At 47.3% G+C, this 13,868-nt stretch overlaps 1 protein-coding gene across 1 annotated transcript in view; it reads left to right on the top strand.

The window, feature by feature from the left end:
- Positions 1 to 13,042, top strand: part of SLC24A3 (solute carrier family 24 member 3) — a gene marked incomplete at its 5' end in the record, with an annotated part of 473,546 nt that extends 460,504 nt beyond the window's left edge. Inside the window, 2 exons of the mRNA XM_081097217.1 lie at positions 7,513 to 7,578; positions 11,124 to 13,042. Of these exons, the coding sequence (XP_080953343.1) occupies positions 7,513 to 7,578; positions 11,124 to 11,273 (216 nt within the window). The 3' untranslated portion in view covers positions 11,274 to 13,042. The remainder of the gene's footprint in view (positions 1 to 7,512; positions 7,579 to 11,123) is intronic.
- Positions 13,043 to 13,868: the final 826 nt, after the last annotated feature.

The following is a 13,868-nucleotide window of genomic DNA, read 5'->3' as shown; positions in this document are numbered from 1 at the left end:
AGTGGGCGTCAGAGACAGCCTTGCAGGACTCAGCCCTTAACCTGTGGGACCTGACACTATCTGCAGGTAAATAGTGTTGGAATTGAGCTAAATTGTAGGACACTCCCTAGTGCCAAAGGATTGCTTGGAGATGAGGTGAAACACACACACACACACACACACACACACACACACACACACACACAGGAATTGGTGACCAGAATCTTACCTTGGCTAAATGGTTAATGTCTTTTAGCCTCAGATGTCTGTTTCATCTTTACAGAAGAAAAAAAACAACCACTTACCTCACAGAGTTGCCACTGCAGTTCAGTGCACCTGTCAATGAAAGGTCCAACCCTATAGAAAATGTTAAGAATTTATTTGAGCCAAAATTTCGAGGACATGCCAAGAAGCAAGATCTCAGCGGACTGAGAAAATGCTCCAGAGAATGGCAGCTTGGCAGCTTGTTTCATGCAGCAGACTCAAAGGAGGAGACTTAGAGAGGGCTACATGAAATCAATTGGTGGTAGATCAAGGAGGCAGGAGAATGCAAACCAGGGAGATCTCTGGGATTGGATAAAAAGCAACATGGACAAATGCACGCTGCTTTTATCTCGGTGGGTATAGGATAGTTAACATTTACAGCACATAGAGGTGGTAAGCAGGGGACAAGATAACAATGCGGGGCTCTGTGGCCTCCTGCTGGTAGCCTTGTGCTCTGGTGCCTCAGTTGTGCCTTTGAGGGTCTGGAAAAGAAAATCCTCTGACATTTCAGAGGTATGTTATCCTAGATGCATCAGAACAATGGACAGGGCTCACTGAAGGTCAAGACTGACCTTTGCTAAGGAAATTATAGGTCTGGGACGTGACTATCCGCCATGGCCTGCCCAGTTAGGAACTGATGGTCATCCTCTGTGGTTACTTCCGGTCTCTGGGCTTGTCAGGCCTGCCAGGAGTCTCCCCTGAGCTTGTGGGGTCTACTAAGTTGCCCTTCCATTCACACCACCTGTGTGGGTGGGAGCATGCTGGGAAGAAAGGACATAGGCACCCACTGCCATGGAAGTGCTTTTGTTCTGTAGGTTTATTCATTTTCTTACCTCATTTAATTGTTCAAGGGAAGAGATTCCCACCCAGTGATATTTGATAATGTAAAGTCAAGGCTTGACACACCCATTTGGAACCTATGCCCACACAAATGTTCAAATTACCCAAATCTGAAAATGCAAAGTGACGCACAACATGTGTTCCAAATTATAAATAAATTAGCAAAAGTCCAGGGGCTTCTTATTTTTCTTAAAATAATTCGTTTGTTGGGTAGAGCAGACCTCAAACCATAGGAAGATTTTAAACTGTACTATGGGGAAGTCAGAGTCTTTGAGGCTGGGGGTTTTGAGTCCCCAAACGCTGTAAGATTCAGTTTTATGAACCACATACACACATGAAATTAGATATGAATGGGTCTCTGTATGTATCCTGTGAAAAATATACATATATCACGAGCTAAATTCCTGTCGACTTTGGAACCAGCCAGCCTTCTGTTCCTCAGCAACGCCTGCCAAGAGGGAATTGGAGAATGAAAATGCATAGTTTTGAAGGCAAGAGGCATGAAAACAAAGCTAAATGTTGTGGTTGAATAACCCAGTTACACCTTGCCTGCTCTCGGGTGGGCATCGCCATGGAGATTTTCTGCCTTTGTGCTTGATGGGGCTTTGCATCTGTGATGCAGGAAGCAGGGAAACAATTGTTTATATAAACACTGCACACGGTTGGAGCTCAAAGTCTTTTCCAAAGGTAGTCCAGAGATGTTGTCTGACTCAGCACACCCAACAAACCAGTTTTTGAGGGGGTTGAGTTCAATTTGCTGCCGTCAAGGAAAGTTATTGGGTGATGGAAATATTTTATATTCTCACTGAGATGTGGATTACATGGGTACATGCATTTATTAAAACTTATCTAATAGTACAATTGCTGGATAAAAATCTGTGCATTTGACTGTATGCAAATTATGCCTCAATTTGAAAAAATGTGAGGCTCCCTCTCACTTTGCTGCTTGAAAAGATCAGCTAAAAGCCACTACTCACCGTGGTCAGTCTCCCCATCCAATTTTCCACTCTTGCCCCTGGCCAGCAGCCTCACTGCCCCCAAGGTGGGCGTACACACACACACATACAGGCACGATCCGCATTACCTGCAGATGAGTGTGTGGGGTAGGAGGAAGTAAGGTGTGTGGCATGAGGAAAAATTAGGGCCCAGGCACGCATCTGCCCTCTGCACTGGGACTAGCTGGGGAGATTAAAAGGTGACTCAGGCAAAGAATGTGACCAAGATCAGCTTCAGATGGGGGATAGGACCAGCAGGGGATCAGTAAACATATAAAAGGTGAAAGGACTTCAGGAGAGATGGGCTGAGTAGAGGTGGGAAAGAGGTGTGTGTCCCATCTGACTAGACAGAAGATCCCAAAAGGGAGATGGGAGTGCGCTGAGGTGGGAAAAGTGGACTGCAGTTTGGAGAGGCCCTGGGTGCCCACCCACAGACCGGAGGCTAGGATGAGAGAGACAGCCTCAGGGGTCTCAGCAGAGTCCCCGGTTGTCCTTATTCTCTTCATTAATAGTTCTCCTACCTGTGAAAAGGAGCCTTTATAGGTCTCTTTTCATTTTGTTTGTGAGTTATCAAGTCAATGCTGATAGCCCAAAGCTGGAAGCCGCCCAGATGTCCATCAACCAGAGAATAATTAGACACATTGTGAATAGTTATGTTGTATGACAAGAAATGAGCTATTGCTGCAGTGAAAACCATGAGGGACTCTTTAAGAGAATTCCTGCATAAAAAAGTGCACACCATTCATTTAAGTTTCTAGGGCTGGCTAAGCCAGCCTATGGGAGAGCCGCTTAGAGCAGTGATGCCCCTGGGGCAGACAGAGGGCACATGAGAACTTTTGTGGGCGATGGAAGTGCTGAAAATCATGGCTGCATGCATTTCTCATAACACACTGAATGGTGAAATTATGATTTGTGAATTTCACCAAATGGAAATTTCATCTGAAAGTAAAAGACCCATGAACCACAATTGACCCCTATTTAACACGTACCAGATGCCGGTTGGAGTGTTTAGGAGTGAAGTGCACTAGCTTCTGCAGCTTACGTTGTAGTTCATTAAAAAAGAAGATAGTATCATATATATATATATAATTGATTTTTTACAAAGAAGAAGGGATGCCGAAACCGGTTTGGCTCAGTGGATAGAGCGTTGGCCTGTGGACTGAAAGGTCCCAGGTTCGATTCCGGTCAAGGGCATGTACCTGGGTTGCGGGCATATCCCCAGTAGGAGATGTGCAGGAGGCAGCTGATCGATGTTTCTCTCTCATCGATGTTTCTAACTCTCTATCTCTCTCCCTTCCTCTCTGTAAAAAATCAATAAAATATATTTTTTAAAAAAAAAAAAAAAGAAGAAGGGAGAGGGATAGAGAGCCAGAAACATCAATGAGAGAGATCGATCAGCTGCCTCCTACACGCCCCCCAGTGAGGATGTGCCCACAACCAAGGTACATGCCCTTGACCGGAATCGAACCTGGGACCCCTGAGTCCGCAGGCCGACACTCTATCCACTGAGCCAAACTGGTTCGGCTTTTTTTTTTTTAATATATTTTATTGATTTTTTTATTTTACTTACTTATTTATTTACTTATTTATTTATTTAACAGAAAGGAAGGGAGAGGGATAGAGAGTTAGAAGCATCCATCAGCTGCCCCCTGCACACCTCCTACTAGGGATGTGCCCGCAATCAAGGTACATGCCCTTGACCGGAATCGAACCTGGGACCCTTCAGTCCGCAGGCCAACACTCTATCCACTGAGCCAAACCAGTTAAGGTATCTTTCAACTTGATTGAATGATTGAAAACTTTCATAATAAAATGCTGAGCAACAACAACCAAAAAAAAAAAGCAAACAAACAGCTATACATGGAATAAACCAGTGGGGCCAGGAGACAGGGAATGCTGGGCAGGGATTGCATTGTTTCTGGAACATCAGGTGCCCAGGGCCTGTCTGCTGCCAGCCTCCCTCTGACCAGTCCACCCTGCCCCACAGAAATGATGGCCCGTTTGTAAACCACAATCAAAATGCCACCTGGAAAGTACCCATTATCCAGTCACCGATGACGTGTTAAGCACATGGTCTGTGTTCAGCTCTGTGACAGGTGGAGGATAGTCAGACATGGTTCCCACCCTCCTTGTGTGTCATCTCCGCCATGGAGCAGCCAGGGGTCCCAGGGAAGTGGGCCCAGGCAGTTCCTGAGTGAGTGGAGAATAATGGCCCACCCTTACTGAGAATTTATTCTACACCAGATTCTGTTCAAGCCTAACAGGGAGGGGCAGGAAAGCCCTGCAACCACCCCATAAGGTGGGAACTGTGTTATCCCATTTTACAGGTTAGAAATCTGAGGCTTGAAGAAGTCAAGTGCAGCACGTGAGTGACTAGACAGGGATTCAGAAACCAGGACGCTGGGACTGCGGCTCATGGCCTGAACTAGGGGTCTGCAGACTGTTTCCAGAAAGGGACAGAGAGGAAATATTTTAAGGCCATGGGCTGTGCAGTCTCTGTCCAGCTACTCGAGTCTGCCATCATAGCATGAAAGCAGCTGTAGACAATGTATAAATGATGAGCTGAGTGCCAATAAGCTGTTATTTATAAAAACAGGCAATGGGCCAGGTTTGGCCCGTGGGTCATAGTTTGCCAACTTCTGTCCCAAACCACCCACAACTTCCAGTGGCTGGGAGGCTTTTGAGTTGGACCAGAGGCAACTGAAGGAAACCTAGTTCCTAGTTCCTTCATGTGGAAGTGTGAGCGTCAGACAGGAAGGAATCAATACCGGCTTTAAGAACCTGGGTCTCTAATTAAGAATGACAAACAATCCATCCCTGGGCAGCTCTTTACCAAAGGAAGCTGCAGAGAAACAGTGGAAAATACTCAGAAACCACACAAGAGTTGGTTGTATTTGGTCTTTAGAGCCATGTTTAGAATGTTAGCAGCACTGACTTCATATGAATGTAGAAAAAGTCAAGGTCAAAAGCCATGCTTGAATGTAATTCATTTTGAAAACACTTCGCCAAAGAATTTTCCTGCTTGTGGCTGTGCTGTCATTGGCTCTTGGTTTCTAAGGGCAGGAAATCATTTTACTCAACTCCTGTTGCTGACAAGGATTCGACCCTGGAGTTCAGAGGGTGCCATGGGCTGGAAGTGGATTGACTCCATACTTACAAGAATCCACGTGCTGTTAAAATTAACAGCTCAAAGGAGTTTCTGAGTGTGTGTTCCATTTCCGGGTGGACCCAAGGACCATGTGACAGAGGACAGCGCTGGTGGGCTGTTCCTCATTCCACGTGGAGCCACCTTCTTGCTCTGAGGGCCCCCCCTTTGACACTGGCCAGGGTCCATGTGGGATTGTCAGAGTCAGTGTAGACAGACTACTTCGGGGGCAGAGACCTTCTTTCAGCACAGCATTTGTGATGTACTCCTGCTTAGTAGCCACAGCTGATGAAAGGAGGAAACAAACCACAGCCTGGCTGAGGGTCTGCCGGAAGTTCAGGTACTAGCTGGCCTGGGGTGACTGATTCCTCATTTTTCCACCCTGAATTCACTGGGTCTACCCATTGCTCTAGTGTCACAGAGATTAAGATGTGAGTCCTTGATTCTTAGGAAGGTACTTGGTGGCTGGGGCCAAGCAGATGGTTAGCTCACACAGACTGTGCAGGCAGAGGAGAGTCCGGTCCATTCCGTCGCTTATGGAGATGCTCACGGGGCCTCACAGAAAGGCCCAGCTGGCGTAGCTCAGTGGTTGAGCATTGACTTCTGACCAGGAGGTCACAGTTCCATTCCTGGTCAGAACACATGCCTGGGTTGCAGGCTTGAACCCCAGTAGGGGGCATGCAGGTGGCAGCTAATCAATGATTCTCTTGCATTGATTGTTTCTATCTCTCTCTCCCTCTCCCTTCCTCTCTGAAATAAAAAGAAAGAAAAAAAGAAAGGGTTGGCTGTTTAGGGCATGAGGATGTGGTGCCCCATCACCAAAGACGAACCAAGCGTAAACCAAGCAAACCCACTTACAGAGTCATCCCCTTGTTCCCATACCTACACCGCAGGGGTGAACTGGTGAAAGGGTGGGAAGAGCTACCTTGGGGTCCTTTGTCCGAAGGACCCCAAACCACTCCTCCTAATAATCACCACTTTGTTCTCTAATTGACATGATCAACCTGCCTCATTTTTCTATGAACACAGGCGAGCCTTTGACTCCCAGTAGGACAGTGTACATTGTGGGGAGGGGGGAGGCTCTGGTCCCTAAACCTGGCTACACATAAGACTTCCCAAGAGAACTGGTGAAAAATGAATGTCAAAGTCCCATCCCCAGAAGCAAATTTAGCCTCAGTACTTTCTGTAAGTCATCGGTTCTTAAGTCCCTGGAGGGCTTGTTAAAGCACAGATCGGTGGGCCCCGCCGTCATAGTTACTGATATAGGAGGTCGGCTGGGGCCCAAGATCCCACATTGCTAACCAGACCCCAGGTGTGCGGCTGGTCCAGGGAGGTCTCTGTGAGCACAGCCTCTGTAAGACATGCCTCCAGTCTCAGGGCAGTGACCTCATGACCTAGGTCAGAGCAGGGAGGCATCCTCTCCACACCATGGAAGGAAAGCTAGGATCCTTGTCTGCCGGGTTGGCTCTTTAATATTCTCAACCTGCTCTGCCCAACACTACAGCCATTAATCCCATGTGGCTCTTTACATGGAAATTTAAATTTATTAAAGGTAAATTTAATGTTTTGTTCTTCGGTTACATGAGCTCCTTTGCAAGTAAGTGCTCTCAGCCACATGTTCCCGACAGCTGCTACATGGGACAGCACAGATGCAGGACGTTTTGTCTTTGCAGAGAGTTCTACTGGACAGCGCTGTTCTATAAGAATTCCAAAAATTGCTGCTTTCTTTTTCTTCAAGGTTTGGCTGTTAGCCCCATTTTTTTTTCTTGGCTGTGAAAAAGAAACCAAACAAAATCCTTTTACATGTTAACTCTTTCCTCTTTGCTTGCTCAAGATAGCAGGCCTCACCCATCTCTTCATATCAAGTTGGGGTGAAGGTCATAGACATTTTAATGCAAAAGGGATAAAAACGTTACTAATTTTTCCCCAAAATATTGCCCCCATCACCCATGTTATGAAACCCCCGGAGGTGAGGTCCACAGGGAAGCCTTGCGGGCAACAAGAATCAGGCAACACACAAGGAGAATTCACGGGGCCGTGTGGCAGTCCAACAGCCACCGCCACTGGAGGGAAGCCTGGGACTGGGCTGAGAGTGGACCAGACCCGGGCGTCCTCTGGGTGTTTTAGAAAAGTTCACATTCCTCCCACAAGCTGTAGAGGATGGCTGGGGAGGCCTCCTTTTGTTTCGCCCCCTGTAGGAGAAAAGTGGGTTCACTCAGAGATGCTTGAGTGCCCCACATTCAACACAGGCCTTTTCGGAGAGCTAATTGTTTCATTCTTTTGTTACAGATTCGGCTGAACAGCAGGGGACTGATCTACTCCGTGGGCTTGCTGCTGGCCTCCGTCTTTGTCACAGTAGGTTTGCAGCTCTCTCCTCACTTTCGAGCTCCCATGTTTTCCCTCCCCCACCCCCAGCCCCCCCCACCCCCACCCCCACCCCCCACACCGCCCCCCCCCCCCCGCAGTTTTTTGGCAACAGAGTTTGTTTGGACACCAGATGGGCTGGGCCTCCTGGTGGATCAGGACAATCAGCCTCCAGATGTTCCTTCTCCTTCATAACTGTTTCTTCTAGAAATGGATCCTAGCAACCCACTAGCAAGCCCTCTCTTACTGAAAGGAAGCGGCCTCCTCTCAGAACATGGCCCCGTAGCACGCCAAACATAAATCGTTTCATCTAAAACAAGGGGGAGACCTCACTTGTTCTGCAAAATTAGTTACAGAATAGTAGACTTTAATTAATTGTTCCAGGTTACTGAACATCTTCATAAATCCATGGATTTGACCATTACTCAGCAACTAAGAAGATATTTTATTGACAGTCCCCCTTTTATGCCATCTACTTTCTTGGCCATTACATCCCTTTGTATAATTTAACATTCCATCTCAACTGACACGTTTGGTGCAAACAAATTTGCACCAACACATGGACTGACCCACATGAAGTATCCAGTAACATGCTGTTGAATTTTCACATGAAACATTGAGACACAATATGTTTTTTTCTGAAATTTTCAAGGAAATATAAACTGAGTTATACCTAGCATGTTAACGTACATATGCTAGAGAAGGGGAATTCAGTAGGGCAGGCAGGAAGGAGGAGAGGTCAAGATGGGAGTCAAATGTCAAGGTTTTACAAAAGCAAATACTTATTATACAAAAGTGAAAATCTATATAATTTATTCTTTTGACGTTCTTCAGGCCATATGACTTAGGGTTATGATACTTGTAATAGCCACACACTGTGCTTAATAGTCTGCATATATTTTCCCATTTGGAGCTCACCACACCCCCATGAGCTGGTCACTAATATCAGCTCCATTGTGCTGATGACAATAGGGAAGTTGACACCAAATGATGGAGGAGCAAGCTGTCTGACAGTGCAAGCTTGTAGCACAGTGCTTCTCCTTACACTGTGCTGTAGTTGTACATTTATAGGAGGTCGGTCTACCGCTCGCTGGGCTTTTGAAATGGGGCTGTGGGAAGATGGAAGAGAATTAGGTTTGGGGAACAAGAGCAATTTCAAGCATCTTAAGTTTGCAATACGTATTTGACTCTAAGTGGGGAGGCCAAGAGAGCCATTGGAAAGATGAGTCTGGGTTCAGGAGAAGTGTCCAAGCTGGTGACACCGGAATGTAGATGGTATTTAAAGCCATGCAATTGGATGAGTTCACCAAGGGAGTGAGCATAGACAGGAAAGAGAAGAGCCCTAAGATCCGAGTCAGAATGATGAGAATAAAACCACAAAAGAAACAGAGAAAGAGCATTCGGAGAGGTAAGAGGAAAACCAGAAGAGTGTGGCAATGGGAAGTCATGTGGAGAAGGTGCTTCACGGTAGAGTGATCTGTGCTGTTGAGGGAGAGAGTCCCGAGTGTTGGCCATTAGGGTTAGAAATGTAGAGTCATCCGTGCTCTTGACATGGTGGCTTGCAGAGCAGTGGGGCAGAAGGTTGAGTGGAATAAGTTAGCGGAGAATGGAAGGAGAAAAACTGGAGGCAGCTGGTATTTACAACTCTTTGAAGTTACCTTGCTGTAAAGAAAGCAGAGAAATGAAAACCCAGGAAAGTGTAGATGAGAGAGATAGCAGCATTCTTTTATGCTAATTGGAATAATCCAAGGATGGGGTTGGGGAGTGGAGATGAAAGAGAGACAATTGCTGGAGCCATGACCTTAAGCAGTACAAGGAGGTGGGGAGATGTCGTGCCCACATGGAAGAATGGGCTGTGGACAGGGCTGTGGGCAGGACTGTGGGCTGTGGGTCATTAACCGAGGGAAGGTGGGCAGGTAGATGTGGTGGCAGGAGCTCTGTGAAATGGGAACAAGGTCATGAGCTGACAGTGAGAATAGAGAAGGGAATGTTGGCCACTTAAAGAGAGAGGAGAGGCCTGAAATAGCTATCTAAGAAAGGGAGAGATGGCGGACTAGGAAATGTGGATGATTGCCATAAGGCATAATGGCCCACTTAAGGTTTGTGGTCTTAAATTTAAGGTGAGGCCCATCAGCCTGGCCAGCATTTTCCTCCAGCCCAAGTCATCTGCAAGGAAGCAGCATGGAGTACATGGAAGCTTGGCATGAACCAAAGGGCTATGGCTTAACAGGAAAAGACCACAAAGCTACAGATAGGCCAAGAAATGGAGGCGGATGCCAGGAGTGACTGTAGCAATTGCTGAAGGAACTTAGGGGGGGTAAGGACGGTGCAGGATACAAGGTGGGTGAAGTACAATGAAACAGTGATGGTTTCAGTGAATTCTGGGTAGTGGGTTCTGGGAGTTGTAGATAGTTAAGGTACCAGAATGGAGCAAGCAGGAAAGACAGAAAATTGCCAGGAGAAAATGGGGTGTTTGAACCAGGTGGTGTGGCTCAACGGTTGAGTGTCAACCCATATACCAAGAGGTCACTAGTTCAAATCGCAGTCAAAAGGCATGTCCAGTTTGGGTTCCCTAGTGGGGTTCGTGCAGGAGGCAGCCAACCTATGTTGATGTTTCTCTCTCATTGATAAATCAATAAAAACATATTTAAAAAAATAAAGTGGGATGTTTGACAAGCTCTAGGCAGCAGGGATGTCCAACAGAACCCTCCACAGTGCTGGAGATGTCTTGTATCTGCTCTGGACAGTGGTCACTGGCCACCTGTGGACATTAAGCACTTGAAATGTGGCTAGTGCAGCTGAGGAGCTCAGCTTCTGATTTTATCTGATTTACATGTAAATGTAGGTGACCATGTGTGGCTAGTGGATATAGCACAGGTCGAGGGTGTGGCGTGGGAGTGAGGGGCTGAAATAGGGTGGAGGGCAAGGACTCAAGAGACCTGGTATTGGGTAGGTCGCCCTGGTGGATCCTTAAATCACTAAAGGGACAACTGGAGTGCCTGCCGACCACAGGAGCGGCAGTGAGGGGGGACTTAGGGCCCTGAGGAATGCCAGGAGTGCCCAGGGTTGACTGCAAGAAGGAAGGTACAGTGAGACTGTTGGGAGACTTTAGCTTCTAAGAGGAAAAAGGAAAAGGGAATGGAAGCAGCAATGAGGAGCAAGGGGGACTTCTTCCTGGCCTACAGGCACAGGGACTTGAAGAGGTGCAGCCACCCCCTGCCCCCGTGGGAAGGAGAGCTAAGGTCATATTGGGACAAAAGGGTCAAGTGTCAGAACGGGTGATGCCAGCACCAAGCGGTACAGGGCTGGAGTCCAGGGAAGGAGAGGCGGCTGCTGTGACTGTCTTTGTTCCTCTCGTCCTTATGACTTTTTCAAGTGATTTTCCCACAGCCAGCAGGTTCTGACTTTCCCTCTTCTTGATTAAGATGGTCTTACGTTCCACGATATGAAAGATGGACTTTGTGGGCCGAGAGAGAAGCCGTGCCCCGCCCCCGGGCCCCCCGGCTGCTGCCCGCTGACCCCTCTGTGTGTTGCAGGTGTTTGGCGTTCACCTGAACAAGTGGCAGCTGGACAAGAAGCTGGGGTGCGGATGCCTTTTCCTGTACGGCGTGTTCCTGTGCTTCTCCATCATGACGGAGTTCAACGTGTTCACCTTCGTGAACTTGCCCATGTGCGGGGAACACTGATCCACCGGGCCGCCCGCCGAGGCTCCGTTCCTTCTTTTCTGTGCAATACAAGACCCGGCCGCACCCCGAGTCACACGGGCCTCCAGGGCCGGGCTTCCATCTCCCCCTTGCTGTTCACAGGCCTCCGCTCCTGCCTCAGCGGCCCAGGCGCTCCCTGCCCCCTCCCTCGCCCCTCCTCCTCCTGGGGTCCTACCTGCCACCCAGCCTTTCTTGCCCACCCCTTCCTGCCCCCTCCGTGTGAAGACTTTTCAATATCCACGTGAATTTTCAAGCTCCATTTTGAACAGTGACTGAGATTCTAGAAAAACTGGCTGCTAACTGGCCCAAGCCAGGCAAAACTTATTACAATCCCTCCTCCTTTTTTAAGTTATTGGACGGAAGACTAACCTAATGTATGGCCTGAGACTGTCAAAGAGCTAGCAAGGAGGGGGTACATTGATTATAGGGGGTGCTTGGGATTTTGTTCTGTTTTCAGGTGATTCGTAGGTTATGGGTTTGGAGGGTTGAATCTCTTTGAAGGGGGCTCTCCCTTCTGCCCCTTTTCTTCCAGAGATCAAGAGCTTCTCTTGCATCTTCTTCCCCTGGGCTCTGGATTGGTAGATGAGCTCCAGGTTGTCCCTGCTGTGTCTTGGGATCAGATCCCAAGCATGTTGGAGCATGCATGGATCTAGTGCTTAGTAGAGGAACAGTTGAGCCAGGCCACCGGAAAAGATGCATGACATTTCATACCCAAGCGTGCCCCCACAGGCCCACAGGAGTAACCCAGGGAGCACAAGGTTTTCTGAGGAAGAAGGCAGCTTCCCACATGTCCATTATGACCTTCACTTTCTCACTAGGTTCTTTCTAGTCTTTTAAGCAATAGTTCTAGCCTGCCTGAGGCCTTTGTCGAGGGTCCCTGGTTGAACATCTATTTGTGAGGTACCAGGCAGTCAGCAGCCGAAGCTTCCCGACCTGTGAGTCCCTGAGATGTGCTGTCATTGCTTGACATTTGGGGTGACAGGGAGTGACCCAGAGGCCACCACTGCTTTTTGTGCAGGAATTACAGACACTGGTTTCTTGGAAAATGGAGAGAAGCGCACTTTGCACAGACATCGTCAATAAAGTCCCAATTTGCCACTTGGTACTGAGTACACTGGACCCTGAAAGCTGGCTCTTGGGCCAGCGTCCTTCCTCCAGGACACCATGGCCAAGCTGCCCAGCTCCACCCGTCCCCTCCCGGAGGGATGGCAAGGGAAGGAGAAAACAGAACTGACATCTTTGAAACCACAGAATGTGCTAAATGCAGACAAGCTCAAGGGCATAAGTTATTGTGACCATCGTTGCCAATCACTGCTCAACAGCCCTGCTAGATTTTGTATGATGCTGAATTATTATGCAGACTAATTCCACCAGTTGAGACCCACCCATGCTTGTTACACGTGTATTTATTGAAACTGTGGACTCTTGCCCGTGCTCCCCCTATATTTACTTTAAGCACTGATCACTTATAATTCATTCGGTATGGTTTTCTCTGTCCCTTGTACTACACATTCTGGTCTGAATTGTAAAAATAACCTGCTACAAATCGGTCGAACGTCTCTGTCGAGGGTGCGAAAGGAGGCGAGCATTAGCCAATGGGGCACCTGGCTGATGGAGGCCCGGGAGAGGAAATCACCAATTTGGGCTCTCAGAGCTAAGACACACTCAATGATTCTGTTGCACATTTTGCACTGGTTTATGGCGATTGTTTTCTTGGACGGATAGTGTAAAATAAACTTCTCTGTTCTGTATCCTTTCTTGAGCAGTGCACGTTACTTTCTCCTCGAGGAGATGCAATGCAAGGGGAAAAAATCACAGTCCCCATGGGGTCAGGTATTTCGCTCTTCTGTGTCTGGGTGGACTCACCTGGGAAGCTGGTAAATGTCTGGTGGATTACAAGTACGAAGTGGCAAATCATGGATCCCCTCTAAATCCGGAACGGTCTTCTGACCTATGGTCCTGTGGATCACGTGTGACATTATGTTAGAGAGCTTTCTTTCAGCTGGACATGAGAGGAAGAGCATGCCAATACTGATGACCTTCAGCAATGCTCAAGGTCACCGTCCCGTCTGAAAACCCTGTTCTTGTCCTGCATGACTCTCAAGAAAGAATTAATTCCCCAGATCTGAAAGCAGACCAAGGTGAGTGAATAAGTCAGGTTTCCACCTGAAAGTCAACATTAATGTCTTTATAGGAACTAGGAGAAAAATATCTACCAATTCACAGCACCAACTTTTATTTAACTGTATCTAAAAATGTATTCCCAGGTGATGGAGAAACACTAGGTACTTAGCTTTGCTTTGAGTGTTTACATTTAACAATGTTTTACTAGCTGATTTGTGCATTTTGAACATATACTCTGGACATTGGACAGGGAATTTTCATCATGCTGGTTAGTGCTTACAAAGCATAAGATCCTTTTACATGACATATTTGTTAGACTAGTTTTAATTAGTTTTACTTAATTAGTTTTACTCTAAGCAAAGACATTTGATCCAATGTTTGATCTTTTTAAACACATTTGCTGTGAAATCTTAGGAAACCATAATTTTATGCTAGATTTCTCAGAGACCAAAT

Source organism: Myotis nattereri (assembly GCF_964212035.1).
Source record: "Myotis nattereri genome assembly, chromosome: 8".
Taxonomy (NCBI): domain Eukaryota; kingdom Metazoa; phylum Chordata; class Mammalia; order Chiroptera; family Vespertilionidae; genus Myotis; species Myotis nattereri.
Note: the sequence above shows the minus strand (reverse complement) of the source record. Positions and strands in the feature narration are given on the sequence as shown.